This window comes from Lithobates pipiens, unplaced genomic scaffold (assembly GCF_037356315.1).
Source record: "Lithobates pipiens isolate NorthernLeopardFrog02 unplaced genomic scaffold, aLitPip1_a1.2 Scaffold_19, whole genome shotgun sequence".
In the NCBI taxonomy this organism is placed as follows: Eukaryota; Metazoa; Chordata; class Amphibia; order Anura; family Ranidae; genus Lithobates; species Lithobates pipiens.
This window is the reverse complement of record NW_027507764.1, coordinates 14,272,853-14,293,802: the sequence shown is the minus strand read 5'-3', so window position 1 is coordinate 14,293,802 and position 20,950 is coordinate 14,272,853. Positions and strand designations below refer to the sequence as shown.

The 20,950-nt window shown below is 45.1% G+C and overlaps 1 protein-coding gene across 2 annotated transcripts in view; it reads right to left on the bottom strand.

Moving 5' to 3' along the window:
• Positions 1–1,784: 1,784 nt before the first annotated feature.
• CYC1 (cytochrome c1) overlaps positions 1,785–20,950 on the bottom strand; it is a 39,681-nt gene continuing 20,515 nt past the window's right edge. For both annotated transcript variants that reach the window (XM_077490546.1, XM_077490545.1), the window contains exons 3-7: positions 20,264–20,390; positions 18,377–18,534; positions 16,094–16,254; positions 11,623–11,723; positions 1,785–2,245 (exon numbers count right to left, since the gene is read on the bottom strand). In XM_077490546.1, the coding sequence (XP_077346672.1) occupies positions 2,141–2,245; positions 11,623–11,723; positions 16,094–16,254; positions 18,377–18,534; positions 20,264–20,390 (652 nt within the window). In that variant the 3' untranslated portion in view covers positions 1,785–2,140. The remainder of the gene's footprint in view (positions 2,246–11,622; positions 11,724–16,093; positions 16,255–18,376; positions 18,535–20,263; positions 20,391–20,950) is intronic.

The following is a 20,950-nucleotide window of genomic DNA, read 5'->3' as shown; positions in this document are numbered from 1 at the left end:
AGATTTGCAGGGATTGGGCCCTACACCAGAGTTCTGACTTCAAGGGTCCAGAAAGCTGACCCTCTTCAGGGAGGGTTGTCTATGCAGTCCATGATGGGAATGCCAAGAAAAGCCATAAGGGTGGACATAAGTTCCAAAGCTTCGAGAAAATTCAGGTTCTTCCAAAGGACACTGAGGGATCAGATCCACGTTAGCAAACTGTGCAGCAGGTACTGGTGCCAGCTGACCCAGTAGGTCAGAGGGGGGGATGCTGCGGGGTATTTAATGTATCGGTAAACAGACTATTATATAGAACAGGGGTCTCCAAACTTTTTAAACAATGGGCTCGTTTATTGTCTTTCAGACCATAAGAGGGCTGGACTGTGGCCAATGGGAGTAGAGAATGCCTGGGGCTTGGTGGTCAGCGAAAGTACAAATAAATTATAGTGTCTGTGGGCAATAGGAGGAGGAATAGTGCCCTTTTGTTGGTATTAGTAAGAGAAATGGCGCCCCCATCACTGGCGCCAGTGGGAGGAATGGCGCCCCCATCACTGGCGCCAGTGGGAGGAATGGCGCCCCCATCACTGGCGCCAGTGGGAGGAATGGCGCCCCCATCACTGGCGCCAGTGGGAGGAATGGCGCCCCCATCACTGGCGCCAGTGGGAGGAATGGCGCCCCCATCACTGGCGCCAGTGGGAGGAATGGCGCCCCCATCACTGGCGCCAGTGGGAGGAATGGCGCCCCCATCACTGGCGCCAGTGGGAGGAATGACGCCCCATCACTGGCGCCAGTGGGAGGAATGACGCCCCATCACTGGCGCCAGTGGGAGGAATGACGCCCCATCACTGGCGCCAGTGGGAGGAATGACGCCCCATCACTGGCGCCAGTGGGAGGAATGACGCCCCATCACTGGCGCCAGTGGGAGGAATGACGCCCCATCACTGGCGCCAGTGGGAGGAATGACGCCCCATCACTGGCGCCAGTGGGAGGAATGACGCCCCATCACTGGCGCCAGTGGGAGGAACGACGCCCCATCATTGGCGCCAGTGGGAGGAACGACGCCCCATCATTGGCGCCAGTGGGAGGAATGACGCCCCATCATTGGTATCAGCGTGAAGGATAGTGTCCCTTCCTAGGTGTCAGTGGAAGGAATGGTGAGGGGCAGCTGGTGGCGATGCCATTCACAAGGCTTTAGCATGTGGGTTAAAAGGGGCGAGACCTAAGAACAAACGCCATGGAAGCAAACTACCCAAAGAAAATCAAGATGTACAAACAGCCCCCTACTTGTGGAAGTGGGGGGGGGGGGCACACCTTCATGCAGAAGGCTTAATGACTAAGGCTATTTGCCGAAGCATGCAAGCCGTTCTTATGTTCACCGTTCTGTAGCTAAAGATTTTGATATGGATTTGCGAGTTGCCGGCTCTCCTCATCTATCTGCATTCTGTATGGTGGTTTGGAGGAGACTTGGAGCCACAGCACTGACCATATACACCTTGTACATTTGTGTACTGATTGTCACCAAGTCACCCTGAGAAAGAAGGCCCTGCAAGGCCTGGAAGTGTCACATTTAGGCAATGGGAAGTCGTGTTCTGAATAAAAAATAAAACTTGACAGCACATCTCTGGAGTGCTGGCGACTTCCTTTCTTCTTATTGGTTATGCACGGTGACATCTATTGCAGTCATTTCTAGCACCCCCCCCACCCATGGATCACATCTGGTCCGGCACCATCAGGATTTTGCCGCTCATACAGGACTTTAGGAATTTGCCACTCACACACCTGACACAAAAGACAATCCTCGTGACTTCGGGTTTTAAAAGATTTGTTTTTTTTTTTTTTTAATTTATGAGCCTCCCCAGACAGGGAATGAATGGACACCAAGAACTTTCTGCAACCTTTTTTCCGGCGAGTCCCTTTTCCCTTCCCGGATAAGGTGGCTTATTATGGACAAAATGGATGAATAACCAGCAAGCTAAAAAAAAAATAAAAAAAAAATAATAATAAAAGCCAAGGGAGCGCCGGAACCAGGAAAAAAAAATAATAGTACAATGCAGCACTGTGTCCGGGTGCAGCCCCAGCTCCGAGGAGGCAGAAGGGACGCGATCCGTCGCTGTGAGTGTGGAGGGATCCCGGTGTAGATGAGTCACATACAATCACTTGGTTATTGAGGAGGTTTGTAGGCCATCTTCCGGGACTTCACAACAGTCCACCGATGTCTCTTCAGGTAGTAGAGAACAGCACTAATAAAAGTCCCCATCAAGACAATCTGCAACATGGAAAGGTTAGACTGTTAGTAGAGGAAGTGCTGTATAGAGATATCCAGCAAGAAAGTAGGGGAGGGAAATGTACCAGGGAGGGGTGAGGGAAGCCGAGAACTAAAGCTGAACTCCAGGAACTTTCTAAAAATGTGCTGGCTTACTATGGGTTAAAGCGGTTTTGTACCTAAAATTTTTTCTTCTTATTTAAAGCACATGCTAACATACTTACAGTAATGAACACTTGAATAAAATATTATTCAGTACTTACTAGGGCTGAAACAACTAATCGATTAATCGACAACTAATCGATTATGAAATTAATCGATTACCATTTTCATAATCGATTAATCGGCCAGTAACAAAATGGGGTTAAAGTTAATGAGTCTGATGATATTTACTAGATTGACCCTTTAATAGTATAGCTCTCCTCTACTAGTATATACACTATATCTTCTCTATTAGTATATACACTATATCTCTCCTATATTATATACAGTATATCCCCTCTAATTGTATATGCAGTATATATCCCCTCTAATAGTATATACATGATATCTCTCCTCTATTAGTATATACAGTATATAGCCTCTAATAGTATATATAGTACATCTCTCCTCTAACAGTATATACAGTATATCTCTTCTAATAGTACCGGTATATACAGTATCTCTCTCCTCTAATAGTATATACAGTATATATCCCCTCTAATATATATACAGTATATCTCTTCTGTCTGTTATTCTCAGAGTGGATTAGATATTTTGCTCCCTAACCATATAGTTGGTTATTTATATTTACTACTGCATAGAGATATTTAAGAATAAATTGCTTTTAAAACTTTACATATTAACTAAATTATACATCACACTTTTTTTTAAACGTTATTAACCGATTAATCGAAACAATAATCGGCCAACTAATCGATTATGAAAATAATCGTTAGTTGCAGCCCTAGTACTTACCTTATATTTCTGATGTTTGTGCTGACTTCCGGGCTGTCCTCCCGTAGGAGTAGGCGTGGTTATTGGCCTCGCAATGGTCCCTGGGAAATTTCTAAGCTATTTCCCAAGAATCCATGGGGGACATAGTAATGCCGAAATCTCATGAGATTTCGGAAGGAGGACGCCCGTCACGTGACGAGGGCATGTCCGAAATTGCCATTTTCAAAGGCAGCTGTATCTGCCATTACCACTATAGCACTTTTACAGCGCTGCTCACTGCCATCAGTGAGTATGCTCGATATGGAGCGGTGGATGCTGGGAGCCGAGCGTCATAGAATACAGGAAGTAAATGCCTGTGGGCTTCAGACGCCCACAGTAAAAATGTAAACCGCCGGACTGCTTTTTTTAAAAGTTATCCAAAGCAAAAAGATCGTCACGCCGGGGGGGTCAAAAACACGCGGATCGTGAATGCTAAGAGACGGTAGGAATCGTCCACCAGTGAGACAGGCAAGAAAAAAAAAACGCAGCGGAATCCCGCTTTAAGTCCAACAAAGACTTTACAACTAATCATCAGGAGTACAGCTATCACTATACAGAAAAAACTTGCATTGCGAGCGCAATTCCTTCCGGAAACACGCTTGTAATCCAAAGCACTCAAATATCAAAGTGAATTTCCGCAGAAGAAATCATGGAAACTCAAATGATTCCTTCCACAGCCATTTATTCATAGGTCCTTCAGTTTATAGTCCATATAAAAAGATTATAGATGGGTTGCGTAACCATTAAAATGTCCATCCACAAATGGAAGACTCCACAAGGAGATTAAAAGCAAAAACCAGCAGGCACTACAGAGTATAAAAAAAGAGAGGCGCCTCTAAGTGTAGCAAGATGGTTACATTTAATGAAGGTACAACATTTAGCAACTCATATGGTTGATGATTAAAAGAGGCACATCTAAATATGCAGGCAGCTGGGGTAACGCTGTCCACACGCAGACCATCCTCCGCACCGCCGGCTCTCGGCGCTGTCAGCCTGCAATCGTGACCGGGAAGACTACCCTGCAGTAGAGCGATCTGAAAGTGAGCCTTGGAGCGCAGTGTGGAAGGGATGACATCGGTGGTGGAGGAGGACAGTCTATGTGGACAGCTTTACCCCGGATACCTTCATACTTAGATGTGCCTCTTTTAGCCATGTTGGAAGGAAGGAAGCATGAAATAGAGAGAAAGACAGAGAAGGAAGATGGGAAGGAGGGAAGAAAAAAAATGAAGGAAGAAAGAAAAAAAAAAAATGAAGGAAGAAAGAAAGGGAGGGAGGGGACAAAAAGGGGGGTGCGCGAGAAAGGAAGGAAGGAGGGAAGAAAGAAAAAAGAAAAGAAAGAAAGGAAGAAAGGGAAGGAAAGGAAAGGAAGAAAGGGAAGGAAAGGAAAGGAAGAAAGGGAAGGAAAGGAAAGGAAAGGAAGAAAGGGAAGGAAAGGAAAGGAAAGGAAAGGAAGAAAGGGAAGGAAAGGAAAGGAAAGGAAGAAAGGGAAGGAAAGGAAAGGAAAGGAAGAAAGGAAAGGAAAGGAAGAAAGGAAAGGGAAGCAAAGGAAAGGAAAGGGAAGCAAAGGAAAGGAAAGGGAAGCAAAGGAAAGGAAAGGAAGAAAGGGTAGGAAAGGAAAGGAAAGGAAGAAAGGAAAGGAAAGGAAAGGAAAGGAAGAAAGGGAAGGAAAGGAAAGGAAGAAAGGGAAGGAAAGGAAAGGAAAGGAAAGGAAGAAAGGGTAGGAAAGGAAAGGAAAGGAAGAAAGGAAAGGAAAGGAAAGGAAAGGAAGAAAGGGAAGGAAAGGAAAGGAAGAAAGGGAAGGAAAGGAAAGGAAAGGAAAGGAAGAAAGGGAAGGAAAGGAAAGGAAAGGAAGAAAGGAAGAAAGGAAGAAAGGAAAGGAAAGGAAGAAAGGAAAGGAAAGGGAAGCAAAGGAAAGGAAAGGGAAGCAAAGGAAAGGAAAGGAAAGGAAGAAAGGGTAGGAAAGGAAAGGAAAGGAAAGGAAGAAAGGAAAGGAAAGGAAGAAAGGAAAGGAAGAAAGGGTAGGAAAGGAAAGGAAGAAAGGGAAGGAAAGGAAAGGAAGAAAGGAAAGGAAAGGGAAGCAAAGGAAAGGAAAGGAAGAAAGGGAAGGAAAGGAAAGGAAGAAAGGGAAGGAAAGGAAAGGAAGAAAGGGAAGGAAAGGAAAGGAAGAAAGGAAAGGAAAGGGAAGCAAAGGAAAGGAAAGGAAGAAAGGGTAGGAAAGGAAAGGAAAGGAAAGGAAGAAAGGGTAGGAAAGGAAAGGAAAGGAAAGGAAGAAAGGGTAGGAAAGGAAAGGAAAGGAAGAAAGGGTAGGAAAGGAAGAAAGGAAAGGAAGAAAGGGTAGGAAAGGAAAGGAAGAAAGGGTAGGAAAGGAAAGGAAAGGAAGAAAGGGAAGGAAAGGAAAGGAAGAAAGGGAAGGAAAGGAAAGGAAGAAAGGAAAGGAAAGGAAGAAAGGGTAGGAAAGGAAAGGAAGAAAGGGAAGGAAAGGAAAGGAAAGGAAAGGAAGAAAGGGAAGGAAAGGAAGAAAGGGAAGGAAAGGAAGAAAGGGAAGGAAAGGAAAGGAAAGGAAGAAAGGGAAGGAAAGGAAAGGAAAGGAAGAAAGGAAAGGAAAGGAAAGGAAGAAAGGAAAGGAAAGGGAAGCAAAGGAAAGGAAAGGAAGAAAGGGTAGGAAAGGAAAGGAAAGGAAGAAAGGGTAGGAAAGGAAAGGAAAGGAAAGGAAGAAAGGAAAGGAAAGGAAGAAAGGAAAGGAAGAAAGGGTAGGAAAGGAAAGGAAGAAAGGGAAGGAAAGGAAAGGAAAGGAAGAAAGGGAAGGAAAGGAAAGGAAGAAAGGGAAGGAAAGGAAAGTAAGAAAGGGAAGGAAAGGAAAGTAAGAAAGGGAAGGAAAGGAAAGGAAGAAAGGAAAGGAAAGTAAGAAAGGGAAGGAAAGGAAAGGAAAGGAAAGGAAAGGAAAGGAAAGGAAAGGAAAGGAAAGGAAGAAAGGAAAGGAAGAAAGGAAAGGAAGAAAGGAAAGGAAGAAAGGAAAGGAAAGGAAAGGAAAGGAAGAAAGGAAAGGAAAGGAAGAAAGGAAAGGAAGAAAGGGAAGGAAAGGAAAGGAAGAAAGGAAGGAAAGGAAAGGAAAGGAAGAAAGGGAAGGAAAGGAAAGGAAAGGAAGGAAAGGGAAGGAAAGGAAAGGAAGAAAGGGAAGGAAAGGAAGAAAGGGAAGGAAAGGAAGAAAGGGAAGGAAAGGAAGAAAGGGAAGGAAAGGAAAGGAAAGGAAAGGAAAGGAAAGGAAAGGAAGGAAGTAAGAAAGGAAGGAAAGGAAGTAGAAGAAAGGAAAGGAAAGGAAAGGAAAGGAAAGGAAAGGAAGAAAGAAAGGAAGAAAGGAAAGGAAGAAAGGAAGGAAAAAGAAAAGGAAGAAGGAAAGGAAGAAAGAAGAGGAAGGAAGGAAGAAAGGGAAGGAAGGATAGGAAGGAGAAAGGGAAGGAAAGGAAGGAAGGAAGAGATGGATTGGATAGGAAAGGATGATAGAAGGAGAAAGGGAAGGAAAGGAAAGGAAGAAAGGGAAGGAAAGGAAGAAAGGGAAGGAAAGGAAAGGAAGAAAGGGAAGGAAAGGAAGAAAGGGAAGGAAAGGAAGAAAGGGAAGGAAGGAAGAAAGGGAAGGAAAGGAAAGGAAAGGAAAGGAAAGGAAAGGAAAGGAAAGGAAAGGAAAGGAAAGGAAGAAAGGAAAGGAAAGGAAAGGAAAGGAAAGGAGGGAAGGAAGGAAGGAAGGGAGGGAGGGAGGGAGGGAGGGAGGGAGGGAGGAAGGGAGGGAGGAGGAGGAAGGGAGGGAGGGAGGGAGGAAGGGAAGGAAGGAAGGAAGGGAGGGAGGAAGGAAGGAAGGAAGGGAGGGAGGAAGGAAGGAAGGAAGGAAGGGAGGAAGGAAGGAGGGAAGGGAAGGAAAGGAACGGAAGGGGGAAGGAAGGGGAAAGGGAAGGAAAGGGAAAGGGAGAAAGATAAGGAGGGATTTGCGATTTGCATGTCACAATCGCACGCCAAATAGATGGCAATTGCCAGCAATGGCACTATCCTAATTGGTGTGACGCCGCACCAATTCCCAAAAGTAGTTTCTGTACTACTTTAAGCAATTTGGGGGCGTGATTTCCATTGATATCTGTGCAGCAACCCGCACAGATATCTCTGAAATCGCCCCAGAAGTCGGGATGGACATGCGGGAATTAAATTATGTGAGTTCCCGCTGAACTCCAACGATTTCATTCCCGCTGTCAGTGTGAACCAGGGCTAAATCATCAACCGTGTGAGTTGCTAAATGTTGTAACTTCATGAAATTCAAGACTTAGCTGGGTGTAGTAAGATGTCCGCTGCTGCCTGACTGCAGGTGTTCTGTCATATTAGTAAAACGTGGTAGTGGTGGAACGGATGCGCAGCTGACAGAACATCACTTTCTTTACCTAATCAGATAGAACACCGGCGCTCCAACAGGGGAGACGCTGCCTTTTCACACAGCAGAAGCCCAGCTCACCCCCTTCCCTCCGCTGTCCATTCACAGGACACTTTGTAATTTGTGAATAAGTTCACATAACACAAAGTGTGCTGCGATTGGGCAGATCGACTGGATGCGACTCTGCAGCTGCTGCAACCGAGACCAGAAGGTAGAGCTTCTGGAAATATAGCGATAGTTGTGCTTCAAAAGCTCCATAAAAACAAAATTGTAAATTAAAGTGATACTAAAAAGGTAAAGGTTTTAGTTTTTATAAATAACAAATCCTCTACTTTCCAGGTCCCACACCAATTTTCCTGGCTCCCTGCTGTATACCCCCATTGCAAGCAGTTTGCTAAGGGGGGCACTTGTGCATGCTCACTCCCAAGACCCGCTAAGACACACAAAGCACGGCTCAGCCCAACTGTTTTTTATTGACAGCAGTTGGAGCCAATAAGGGGGAGGGGTGCTCTCATGCACATCCAGGCTTAGGTATGTATTGGGGGGGTGAGTTTTTTTTTTTTTTTTTACCTTCATGCATAGAATGTGTGGAGGTTAAAAAAAAAGAAAAAAAAAAAAAAAAAAGAAAAACCTTTAGAACTACTTCAGCTCTGGAAGGTTTACCCCCTTAATGACCAGGCCGTTTTTTTTTTTTTGCGAGACGGCACTGTGTCAATTTAACTGACAATTACGCGGTCGTGCAACGCTGCACCCAAATAAAATTGACGTCCTTTGTTCCCCACAAATAGAGCTTTCTTTTGGTGGTATTTCATCACCTCTGCTGTTTTTTTTTTTTTTTTTTTAATAGCGCAAAAAATAAAGAGCGACCATTTAAAAAATAAAAATAAATATAATATTCGGTACTTTCTGCTATAAAACACATCCAATAAAAAATTTAAATCTAATTTCCTCAAATTTTGGCCAATATGCATTTTTATTTTTCTACATATTTTTGGAAAAAAAAATCCCAATAAGTGTATATTGATTAGTTTGCGCAAAAGTTACCGTATCTACAAACTATGGGACAGATTTAAGGACTTTTTATATTATTTTTTTTTTCTTTTTTAACTAGTATTGGCGGCGATCAGTGATTTTTAGTGGGACTGCGACATTGTGGTGGACAAATCTGTGACTAAGTGACACTTTTTAGGGACCAGTTGCACCAATACAGTGACCAGTGCTAAAAACTATGCACTGTCACTGGACTAATGACACTAGCAGGAAAGGGGTTAATATCAGGGGCAATCAAAGGGTTAAACATGTTCCCTGGGAGTGCTAACTGTGTGGAGGGGGGATTATGGTGTGGGGGGTGTTTTTCAGGGGTTGGGCTCGGCCCCTTAGTTCCAGTGAAGGGAACTCTTAAGGCGTCAGCATACCAAGACATTTTGGACAATTTCATGATCCCAACTTTGTGGGAACAGTTTGGGGACGGCCCCTTCCTGTTCCAACATGACTGAGCACCAGTGCACCAAGGTCCATAAAGACATGGATGAGCGTGCTTGGGGTGGAAGAACTTGGCTGGCCTGCACAGAGTCCTGACCTCAACCTGATAGAACACCTTTGGGATGAATTCGAGCGGAGACTGCAAGCCAGGCCTTCTCATCCAACATCAGTGCCTGACCTCACACATGCTCTTCTGGAAGAATGGTCAAACATTCCCATAGCCACACTCCTAAACCTTGTGGACGACCTTCCTAGAAGAGTTGAAGCTGTTATAGCTGCAAAGGACGGAGCCAACTCAATATTGAACCCTACGGACTAAGACTGGGATGCCGTTAAAGCAGGGCTCGACAAAACCCGGTCGCCAGGTCGCATTGGCGACTAGAATCAGCGACCTTGCGCCTGGGGCAGCATAGCTGGGGGTATCCCGTCTCCGTGGATCCCCCCCCCGCGCCGCAGGCGGCCGGTAATTGAGCCCCCGGCTTTGAGGCCTTCTGTGATCCTATGGTTCCTTCTGGAATCTGGCGCCCTCTTGTGGTGGCCGTTGGAATTACAACCAACAATGCTAATGGGCCAGTCTTTCTCCATCCCTTTACTTAGAACCCCTAAACAAAAATATATATTATATATTATATTATATATTATATTATATATTATATTATATATTATATATTATATATTATATATTATATATTATATATATATTTTTATTTATTATTTATTCTAACACCCTAGAGAGTAAAATGGTGGTCGTTGCAATACTGTCTGTCACACCATATTTGCACAGCGGACTTACAAGCGCACTTTTTTTGGGGAAAAAATTTTTATTTAATAAAAAAAAAAAGACAACAGTAAAGTTAGCCCAATTTTTTTTTTTTTATATTGTGAAAGATAATGTTACGCCGAGTAAATCGATACCCAACATGTCACGCTTCAAAATTGCGCCCGCTCATGGAATGGCGACAAACTTTTACCCTTTAAAATCTCCATAGGCGACGTTTAAAAAAATTCTTCAGGTTGCACGTTTTGAGTTACAGAGGAGGTCTGGGGCTAGAATTATTGCTCTTACTCTACCGATCGCAGCGATACCTCACATGTGTGGTTTGAACACCGCTTTCATATATGCGTTCGCTTCTGCACGCAAGCTTGGCAAGACAGGGTGCATTTAAAACAATTTTTTTTTCTTATTTTAACTTTGATTTTTATTTTTTTCACTGTTCTTTTAAAAAAAAAAAAAAAAGTGTGTCACTTTTATTCCTATTACAAGGAATGTAAAAATCCCTTGTAATAGAAAAAAGCATGACAGGTCCTCTTTTATATATGAGATCTGGGGTCAGAGAGACCTCGGATCTCATATTTACACTAAAATGCAATTTAAAAATGTCCCTCTAAGAGCTATGGGCAATGACTTGGAGACAGGTGGGGGGCTGGGGGCGCTATCTTCCCCTCACTCGTCTCCATGTCAGGCCAGGGACAGGTCCAGATCGCCGTCACGGACCTGGCTCCTAACTTTTTTTAGCTGGCTCCTAGATTCCAAGCAAATTTGTCAACCCCTGCGTTAAAGGTCATGTGTAAAGGCAGGTGTCCCAATACTTTTGGTAATATAGTGTATTTAACCACTTAAGGACCGCCCACCGCATGAACACTGCGGCAGGGTGGCCTTATTGCGTGAAACAATGTACCTGTATCTTTTCATGCATGAGACACGCCCACAGCAGGGGAGCCAAAGCGTGGGTCTGGGGGCCGCGATCGCCCCCCCGCCCCCCCCCCCAGAGAGACAGAATGGGGATCAATGTAAACAAAGCAGATCCCCATTCTGACTGGGAGTAGAGAGAGATTGTCTGTTCCTAGTGATCAGGAACAGTGATCTCTCTGTACTCCCAGTCAGTCCCTCTCCCCAGTTAGAAAACACCTCCATAGGACACATTTAACCCCTTGATCGCCCCCTAGTGTTAACTCCTTTCCTGCCAGTGTAATTTATACAGCGATCATTGCATATATTTTAAGCTCTGATCACCGGAATCACGTCACTGGTCCCCAAAGAAATAAAAAAAAATAAAGAGTGACATCCATCAGCCGCAATCCCGATAAATAAAAAAAAAAAAAACGGCTGATCACCACCATTACTAGTTTAAAAAAAAAACTACATAAAAAAAAAAAAAAATAGACGCTATAACTTTTGCGCAAACCAATCAATATACACTAAAAATATGTAGAATACGTATTGGCCTAAACTGATAAACTCGCTTTTTATTGGATATGTATTATAGCAAAAAAATGGCCTGGTCATTAAGGGGGTAAAACCGTCCGGGGGCCAAAGTGGTTAAAGAATTAAAAACATTAGGTCAATTTTATGCAGTGTGTCCGAGATCTTTCACGATTTTCTGCCCAATGACAATGTATGGTGATTGGTGATCCACCCAATCCAGTTGTAAACACAAATGCTGGCTTGTGATTTATCAGGTCACACCACATCCGCTGCCTCGGGTCTGGAGGTCAATACCCCACCACTCACTTTGAGGCCCATGCGCTTGCGGTCATCGTGTTCTGGTTCAGAGGCCCATCGCAGGAAGGTGCAGACGTCTTTAGCCACCTGAGACATTGTGGCCGGGGTACCTGGGAAGACAATACATCCATCTATTAGTAAAAGGTCCTTCTCTTCGGAAATTCCTAAACCGTCCCTCAGCCAGGACTTAACCACTTAAAGACCCCGCCTTTTTCTGACATTTGTTTCTTACGCGTTTAACCCACGTCCCACCCAGGCCCAGTTCTGACATTTCTCTCCTACATGTAAAAAAAAAAAAAATCTTTTGCTAGAAAAATTACACAGAACCCCCAAACATTTTTTGCGACCCTAGGGAATAAAATGGCGGTCGTTGCAACTTTATCTCACATGGTATGTGCGCAGACATTTAAAAAAAAAATGTTTTAAACAAAAAAAAAAAAAACACACAAACAACCACCACACAAACAACCACCACACAAACAACCACCACACAAACAACCACCACACAAACAACCACCACACAAACAACCACCACACAAACAACCACCACACAAACAACCACCACACAAACAACCACCACACAAACAGTTCCATGCATGCATTAAAAAAAAAACAAAAAAAAAAAAACACACACACACCATCACACAAACAGTTTCATGCATAAAAAATAAAATAAATTTAAAAAAAAACACCGTATAAAAGTTAACCCAATTTTGTTTGCATAATGTGAAAGATGATGATGTTAAGGCGATTAAATAGATACCCAACATGTCAAGTTTCAAAATTGCACACGTGGAATGGCACCAAACTTCAGTATTTAAAAATCCCCACAGGTGACAACATTTTTTACAGGTTACATGTTTTGGATTACAGAGAAGGTCTAGTGATAGAATTATTGCTCTCGTAATAATAACATTAATGTTCGCGGCGATACCTCACATACGTGGTTTGAACGTCATTTACATAGGTAGGTGCGACTTACGTATGCGTTCGCTTCTGCGAGCGATCGGTGACAAGGACGCTTTCATTTTTTATTGCATTGTTAATTTTATTTATTTTTTTCTAGCTTTCTTTTTACATTTTTTTATCACTTTTATTCCTATTACAAGGAATGTAAACATCTCTTGTAATAGGCATGAAAAACAAAACAAAAAAAAAAAAAAAAAAAACCCCAAACACACACACACACACACACACACACACACACACACACACACACACGATCCTGGCTTACCAGCCGAGGAAGTGGCTTTTTTTTTCAAATGCAATGGCCGGGGGTGACATCATAAGATCGCGCCCGGGCTCAAAACAATCATAGAGACTCCAGGAGGGACCATCTGGGCCGCTACAAATCTCTATGGTCAATATCCGCCCACCGGTCAGTTCCTTCTTTGGTTTCCCGATGGCAGGGGTGAGCCAGGAGAAGCACCAGAGGGGGGTAGGGAAGTGAGCTGAACAGCGTATGGTGCAGGGAAATCACTGGCTCTAAAAGATATCTGAATGATGCATGAAACCGCACTCATCGTTCAGCTATCACTACTCACAGTCGACATCATAAGACAACAGGGAGGCAGGACGCTGTTTATCGCAAACACTATTCACAATTCGAATCTAGTTTTTTTGGGGGGTTTTTTGATGGATACCACGCCGGTCCTGAGGAGCTGTGGGCGGGAATTTATGCAAGGCCGCAGCTTCGGCATGGTCCACAGTGTCCGGCCTCGCAGACTACGCCGAAGCCTCACCTAAAATCTCCTGCCCGCAGCTCCTCAGGACCGGCGCCGGTCCTGGTGGAAAAAAAATAAAATGAAATAGATTTGCTGAAAATTTGAAATTGAAGAGATAGAGATATATGAGAAACTGGCTAGGCCCCTCCAGGACCTTAAAGCGGGAGTGCGCCGTTTTTTTTTTTTTTTTTTTTAAAAAGCCAGCAGCTACAAATACTGCAGCTGCTGACTTTTAAAATAATGACACTTCAACGCCCAGCGCGCTCGCGATGTCGGCACCCGAAGCCGATCTCTAGATCGTCTCTCGGTTGCTGCCGCCGCCATCTTGGGTATGGGAATCAGGAAGTAGAGCCTTGCGGCTTAATTTCCCGGTTCCCTACTGCGCATGCGCGAGTCGCGCTGCGCAATAAGGATGGTCCCCGCTGTCTCTGGGATCCGTGTGTTTCCCAGCAGACAGCGGGGGACCTGCGGAAAGGGGCGTCGATTCTGCGGAAAGGGGCGTCGATTCTACAGAATCTACGCTGGAAGTGGGTGCAGATATCTGTACTGTACAGGTACCTGCATCCCCCTCCCCCCTGAAAGGTGCCAATTGTGGCGCCGGAGGGGGGGAGGGTTCCAATGAGCGGAAACTCCACTTTAGGGTAGACCTCCGCTTTAAATGTGCTTTTTCTTGACGACACTCCTTTGTTGCCTTGGCCGTGTGTTTTGGGTCATTGCCATGCTGGAATACCCATCTATGACCCATTTTCAATGCCATGGCTGAGGAAAGGAGGTTCTCACCCAAGACGGGAAATGGCCCTTTGATGCAGTGAAGTTGTCAACCTCCGTGTATGACGGTGGCGGATGGTGTTCTTGGGGTCATAGGCAGCATTCCTCCTCCTCCAAACATGGCGAGTTGAGTTGATGCCAAAGAGCTCAATTTTGGGTTCATCTGACAACAACTTTCACGCAGTTCTCCTCTGAATGAATTCAGATGTTCATTAGCAAACATCAGACGGGCTGTACATGTACTTTGAGTAAGGGGACCTTACTGGCACTGCAGGATTTCAGTCCTTCACGGTGTAGTGTGTCACCAATTGTTTTCTTGGTGACTTTGGTCCCATCTGAGATCATTGACAAGATTCTCCCATGTAGTTCTGGGCGGATTCCTCACCGTTCTCCTGATCACTGAAACTCCACGAGGTGAGATCTTGTATAGGAGACCAAGAGAGAGTGACCGTTTTGTGTTTGCGAATAATCGTACCAACTGTTTTCACCCTCTCACCAAGCTGCTTGGCGATGGTCTTGTAGCCCATTCCAGCCTTGTGTAGATCTACAATCTTGTCACCGACATCCTTGGACAGATCTTTGGTCTTGGCCGTGGTGGAGAGATTGGAATCTGATTGATTGCTTCTGTAGACAGGTGTCTTTTATACAGGTAACAAGCTGAGATTACAAGCACTCCCTTTAAGAGAGTACTCCTAATCTCAGCTTGCTGCCTGTATAGAAGACACCTGGGAGCCAGAAATCTTGCCGATTTGATAGGGGGATCAAATACTTATTTCACTCATTAAAATGCAAATAAATGTATAACTTTTTTGAAATGCGTTTTTTTCTGGATTTTTTTTTTTCCTGTTCTGTCTCTCACTGTTAAAATAAACTGACCAATAAAATTATAGACGGATCATTTCTTTGTCAGTGTCTAAACATACAAAATCAGCCGGGGATCAAATACTATTTGACTCACTGTACCTATTTAGGGAGGTCTGCTGCTACAATTATTGCTCTCGCTGCAAGATTTGCAGAGATACCTCACGTGTGGTGTGAACACAGTTTGTGGGCACAACTGCGCATGAGCATGGGGGGAGACGGAGGAGTTAAAAAAAAAAAAAAGTCGCTCCCGTCCTCCTAGAGACCTATAGCAGGGATCTCCAAACTACGGCCCTCCAGCAGCCCTCCAGACTACAAGTCCCACGAGGCATTGTAAGGCCCCTTTCACACGGGGCGGATCAGTAATGATCCGCCCCGTAAAGATCCGCTCGCTCAGCGGGGATCGCTCCGTTGTCCCCACTGAGCCGGCGGCGGACAGGGCGGTCTCCGCACACTGTGCAGGGACCGCCCTGTCAGATCTTCGCTCTCCTCTATGGGGGATCGGACGAGCACGGACCGTCTGTCTGTGTTCATCCGATCCGCTCTGCAGACGGATAGAAAAATAGGATTTTCCTCCGTCTGCAGAATCGGACAGTAGCGGGTGTCTGCGGATGTTCATCCGCAGACACCCGCTATCCCATAGGGATGCATGTATGTCCGTATTTCATCTGCAAACGGATGGATGAAATACGGACATACTGTCCACTTGTGTGAAAGGGGACTAAAACTGACATTTGCAGACATTACTAGGCATGATGGGAATTGTAGTTCCTGAACAACTGGAAGGACAAAGCTTGGAGACCTCCTGGCCTAGACCATAGAGTTTAGCTGAGGCCATCTTTCCTCAGCTTATCTCTGTGGTCAGCCACCGCAACTGCCAAACCGGTCCCCGGGGCCACCAATCATCCAGGTATGCCCTGAGAACTACCAGAAATTTTCCGCAAATCACGTTTAGCAGCTAGAGAATCACCAATTGAAGACAAACTATTTGCCATATTGCTGCAGCTGTGAAAAAAAAAATTAAATAAAAATATGGCTGCGGCTTCACTTTTGCACAGACACAAGATGAGGACATGTGTACGGGCCCAATATGTACACACCAGCGATTACAACCCGGCACTACTTACCATCTTCATACTCCAGCACCTCGTTATAGATAGGAGGCGCCATACCGATAGCCTGGCCCAGGAAGTAGGGGTTGAAGTACAGGCCTTCCCTCATAGTGACGCCGGCTGGGGGATCGCAGTATCCGGTGAGAAGGGAAAAGATATAATCCTCCCCTCCATGCCTGCAATACAAAGTCACAAAGTCCGCACTGTGTAGTATAATCTGAGACAGATACATATTTCTTATAATCCTCTACAGTCAGATCAAGCAGGATTTTCACAGTGCTCGGAGAACTACAGTCTCTTACCAATCTTCTTCAGATCTACATCCAGGGTATAAAAGTCAGCAGGAGGCTCGGGCCTGGCAAATGCTGCCTGTATTGAGAAGCGCCCTGTTGTAGTGTGCTGGCTGTGCCTGCCTAGTCCCCGTTCACAGTGATGCAGTGTTGCAAAGCCAACACTGCACAGCCAATATAAGATACCCTGTAACTGAACATAATGGGCTGGACAACATGTAAAATCTTAAAGCACACTAGGAGTTAAGTCCAATTAGGTGCTTGTCACCTTCGTGACTTATCTCACACACTGTAGCTATGTCTGCCCCTCCAGTCTGCTGCCCATTCACAGAAGCCTTTGTATTTTATGAATGAGTTTACATAATACAAAGTCTTCTGTGAATTGTCAGAAGGCGGGGAGGGGCAGACCTAGCATTTCCAGCCACTCTGCTCTTGAAGGAACTGAGACCACAGTGAACAACCTTGGCGCTCTGGAACTTATCTTCCTGGAGCACAATAAAGAAGTCAGATGAGAATACCACAGATAAGTCCATGAAGAGGAAGGCACCTCATTAGACGTGTTACTAAACCCACAACAGTAAAATCAGGCTGTGTATGCAGTAAAGCAAGCTTGTTATACTCAGCGTGGAACCTAAGGAGTTAATTTTCTGTATTGTGTAAAAAGGTTGTTTAATCCTGTCTTCTCTTATCCTCCCCTTCTTCCACTGCCCCCAATATATTTTCCAATAGTAGAGATGCTAGGGGACAAGCTGCACATGCTCAGTTTGGTGTGTATTGCTAGAGAGTTTTTTTTTCCTTGGGAGGGTGCATGTGATCAGCACAGGGCCAATCAGCACTGTCTAGCCAGAGGTCCTGCATCCTCATAGGACAGAGAAGAATGAAAACTCCTCATATAAGCTTTAACCAGACACTGATAGAAGTCACAAGACTGCTCTAACGGCAAATGAGAAAAGGTATTTAGCAGTTTATATTTAATAAAATAATTGCATTTCCATGTTCTGTGCACTGTGGGAGATCAGATATAGTGAATGCAGGCTCCTGGATTTAGTAACACGCAGACCCCATACACACCATTAGATTTTCTGCCGATGTCTTCAGATTTACCAAAACCATGTAGTACAAGGGCCTGCCTTATTGCATACAAATTGAAACTCTTAAGATTTGGCCTCATATTATATGGCTTTGGTGAATCGGAAGACAAAAATTTGCAGAAAATCTAACAGTGTGTATAGGGTCTAAGTCCAACTAGGTACATGTCACCTTCGGGATTTATCTTACACACAGAACCTATGCCTGCCCCTCCATTCTGCTGCCCATTAACAGAAGCCTTTGTATTTTGTGAATGGGTTCACATAATACAAAGGCTTCTGTGAATGGGCAGACACAGCATTTACAGCAACTCTGCTCTTGAAGGAACTCGGACCCACGGTGAGCTCTTCCTGGAGCACAATAAAGGAGGTCAGATGAGAATAACAAAAAAGATAAGTCTAAGAGGCGGCAGGCACCGCATTTAGACTTAACCCCATGATAGGCCTGCAGTTTTTACAAAGTAGCTAAATTCCTGGAGATTTTTTTTCCCCCCCCTTTTATTGGTTGAACCAGATGGTCTTTTTTTCCAATCAGACTACGTAACTTGTATTATTGATCCTTTAGGTCCACCTTATGCAATTAGCGGACCTCCAGCTGTTGCAGAACTACAAATCCCATGAGGCACAGCAAGACTGACAGCTACAAGCATGACACCCAAAGGCAGAGGCATGATGGGACTTGTAGTTTTGCAACAGCTGGAGGTCCGCTAATTGCATATCCCTGCTTTAGGTTTTTGTAGTTGGGATTTTTGGAGGGAGTTTCTCAGTAAAACAACTATTTTCATGGATGGTCTGATAAAATTTGAGCATATATGTATTAAGCAGACGCCATCCAGTGCCCACAGAGCAGGTAAAACCAGCAGTGTGCCTCTGCTGCACTGTGAATGTATTCACACAGACAATAAAAAAGCCCTCATTACCTGGCGTTGGCAATGTAGCTGAGATCAGGGGGCAGAGCGCCGTTATTGGCTGCTCTAGCTGCCTCGGGGTTGGGGTACGGCTTGGGGAAGTGGTCAGACAGTTTCCCTGGACGAGTGAACATCTCGCCGTTGTCATCAGGACCGTCCAAGATCTCAAACTGGAAAGAAAAAAAAAAACACAAACAAAAGACGTTACAAGATACAGAGAGAATACAGGGGGAGCATACTAAAGAGCTGCAGCCGCTATCCTCAGACTATGTTTTGTACCTTCCTATACGTTTTAGCGAGATGAACAATCGTTTCAGTGCGGGAGATTAGAGAAAACGATAGGGCTGTCCATCTCGAGCGCGCTCATCCCCGACAGCAGGCTATAGAATTCTCACACAGCTTCCTCTCCATTGCAATAAATGAAAGTTGGGAGGCAGAGCAAAGTCGGCCATGGATGGATCAAATCTTGGTGAAGTTCAGCAGGGACCAGCCAAGATTTGATCCATCTATGGGCAGGATGGCTGTAGCCAAATCGATCAACTTTGATTCAACCTGCCGGTCAGATTTTTTACATTACTAGTAGTACTGATCGTGTTCTGCCAGCAAGGAAGGCTTCCTGCACCTCCCTCAACCAACAGAACACCACAATAGCACTGTGGGAGAGATTCCCCCAACCACTGACTGCATTGATGGGGAAATAATGCAACTTTCTTTGCTGGGATCCGTGGTTGCAGGAAAGAAAAATCAAAACCTCTATGGCTTGCTTAACCACTTGCCGACCGTACAATAGCCAAATGACGGCTACAGCGCGGGCATCCGGGTTCTGGGAGGGCATCTATTGATATCCTCCCAGAACCCTATGTATCAGGCGCACTAGCTGATAACAGATCGAGGTAAAGGGCCAATCACAGCGGCCCTTTACCATGTGATCAGCTGTGTCCAATCACAGCTCAACTGTAAACAAAGCCACTTATCGGAAAGCCTATAACCCAGCGATCCTGTAACGGGCAACATTTACATTGATCAGCAGGGCAGCCTCATCAGCTCCCCAGCCTCCAACGATGTATCCTGGCCTAGACCGACAAGGCCCAGGCCAGCACTTTGCAGGGGGTCAGCACGGAAAGAGTACTCGACGGCTTACGCTGTTTATGGTTCATCATCCCTGTCCCATTGCAGAGATTTCCCTTCACTTCCTGCACCATAGCCAAAGAGGAAGTGAGAGGAAATCTATGCAAAGAAAGGAATCCATTGCCTTCCCCCTCGGCCCCCAGAACGAGTGTCCCCACTCAAAAAATTTCAGGGCAGGTCCCAAGCAGCAAGGAGTGTGGCCTTGACAGGAAGGGGTGGGGCATATTTAAATTAGGTGGTGCATGTGTTTTTGTCAGGCCTAGGGCAGCACAAAGCCTAAATACACTACTGGCAGCCTCATCAGCGCCCAGCAGTGAAGAAGAAAAATTGTATTTGTAAAATTTTATAACAGGAAGAATAAAAAATGTGTGTATGTATGTATCTATCTAATCTCCTTTTTCTTTTGTTTAGCAAAGAAATAAATAAAAAACAGCCAGCTGTGATTTAATACTATCAAAAGAAAGCTCGTGTGAAAAGAGATAAAAAATGTCATTTGGGTAATTATCAAAGTGTGACAGCGCTGAAAGTTGAACATTGGCCTGGGCAGGAAGGGGGTGAAAGCGGCTGGTACGGAAGCGGTTAAGCCCCCCTCCAGTCTGCTGGTTATCTTCACAATAACAGCGAGCGGGAGCAGTCCGCCGACAGGACGGATCCCTTCTCCATCACTACACTCTACAAGTATTGATGTGTATGGCTGTGGGGGGGTGATGTTAGTACACACAAGATTTGAGGACCTCCAATCCAGAAGATGCAGAACAGCAAAAATCTCACCTCCTCCGCCAAGGCTTTGGCCTCGGCTTCTGTATGGGAAACACCAACCAGGTTCCTGAAGGCCAGATAGTCCATACTGTGACAGGCCGCACACACCTGCTTGTACACCTGATAGCCCCGCCGGACACTGCACAGAGAAAAACAAATGGTCAGGAACAGAGCTGCCAACAACAGATATCATTACAGGGATAAAGCACATCACACAGATTACGGCAAACGAATGCGAAGCATTCTCTGATTGGATGAGGTGTAGATTGTGACGTCACCTCCCCACTTTGTTAAGCGAATGCTTTGCATTCATTTAGAAAACAAAAACCATTCTATAAATGGTGCCCATCCAAAGTGACGGACTTCCTGTGTTCACAACGCAGCAGGGCAGGATCCGAAGAGCACCGGATCAGGGGTGTAGCAGCAGTCTTTATTACAGCGATTTCCAACTTCCAGAGGCATCGGTCAGGTACGGTGTGTGTGTGTGCGCGCGCGCACACACAAGCTGGAACTATGCTGTCAGCGTGAAGAAAAGAAAGCCGGTAACCGACTTCTGTTAGAGGGACATCGGGCCCATAAATTCCCACCAGTACTGCTATTCTGTGCCCTCCAGTGTCATCTATCAGCGCACTTCAATTAAGGGGAAAAATTACCCGTTTGCAAAATTTTATAAACAAAATACGAAAAAAATGTTTCAAA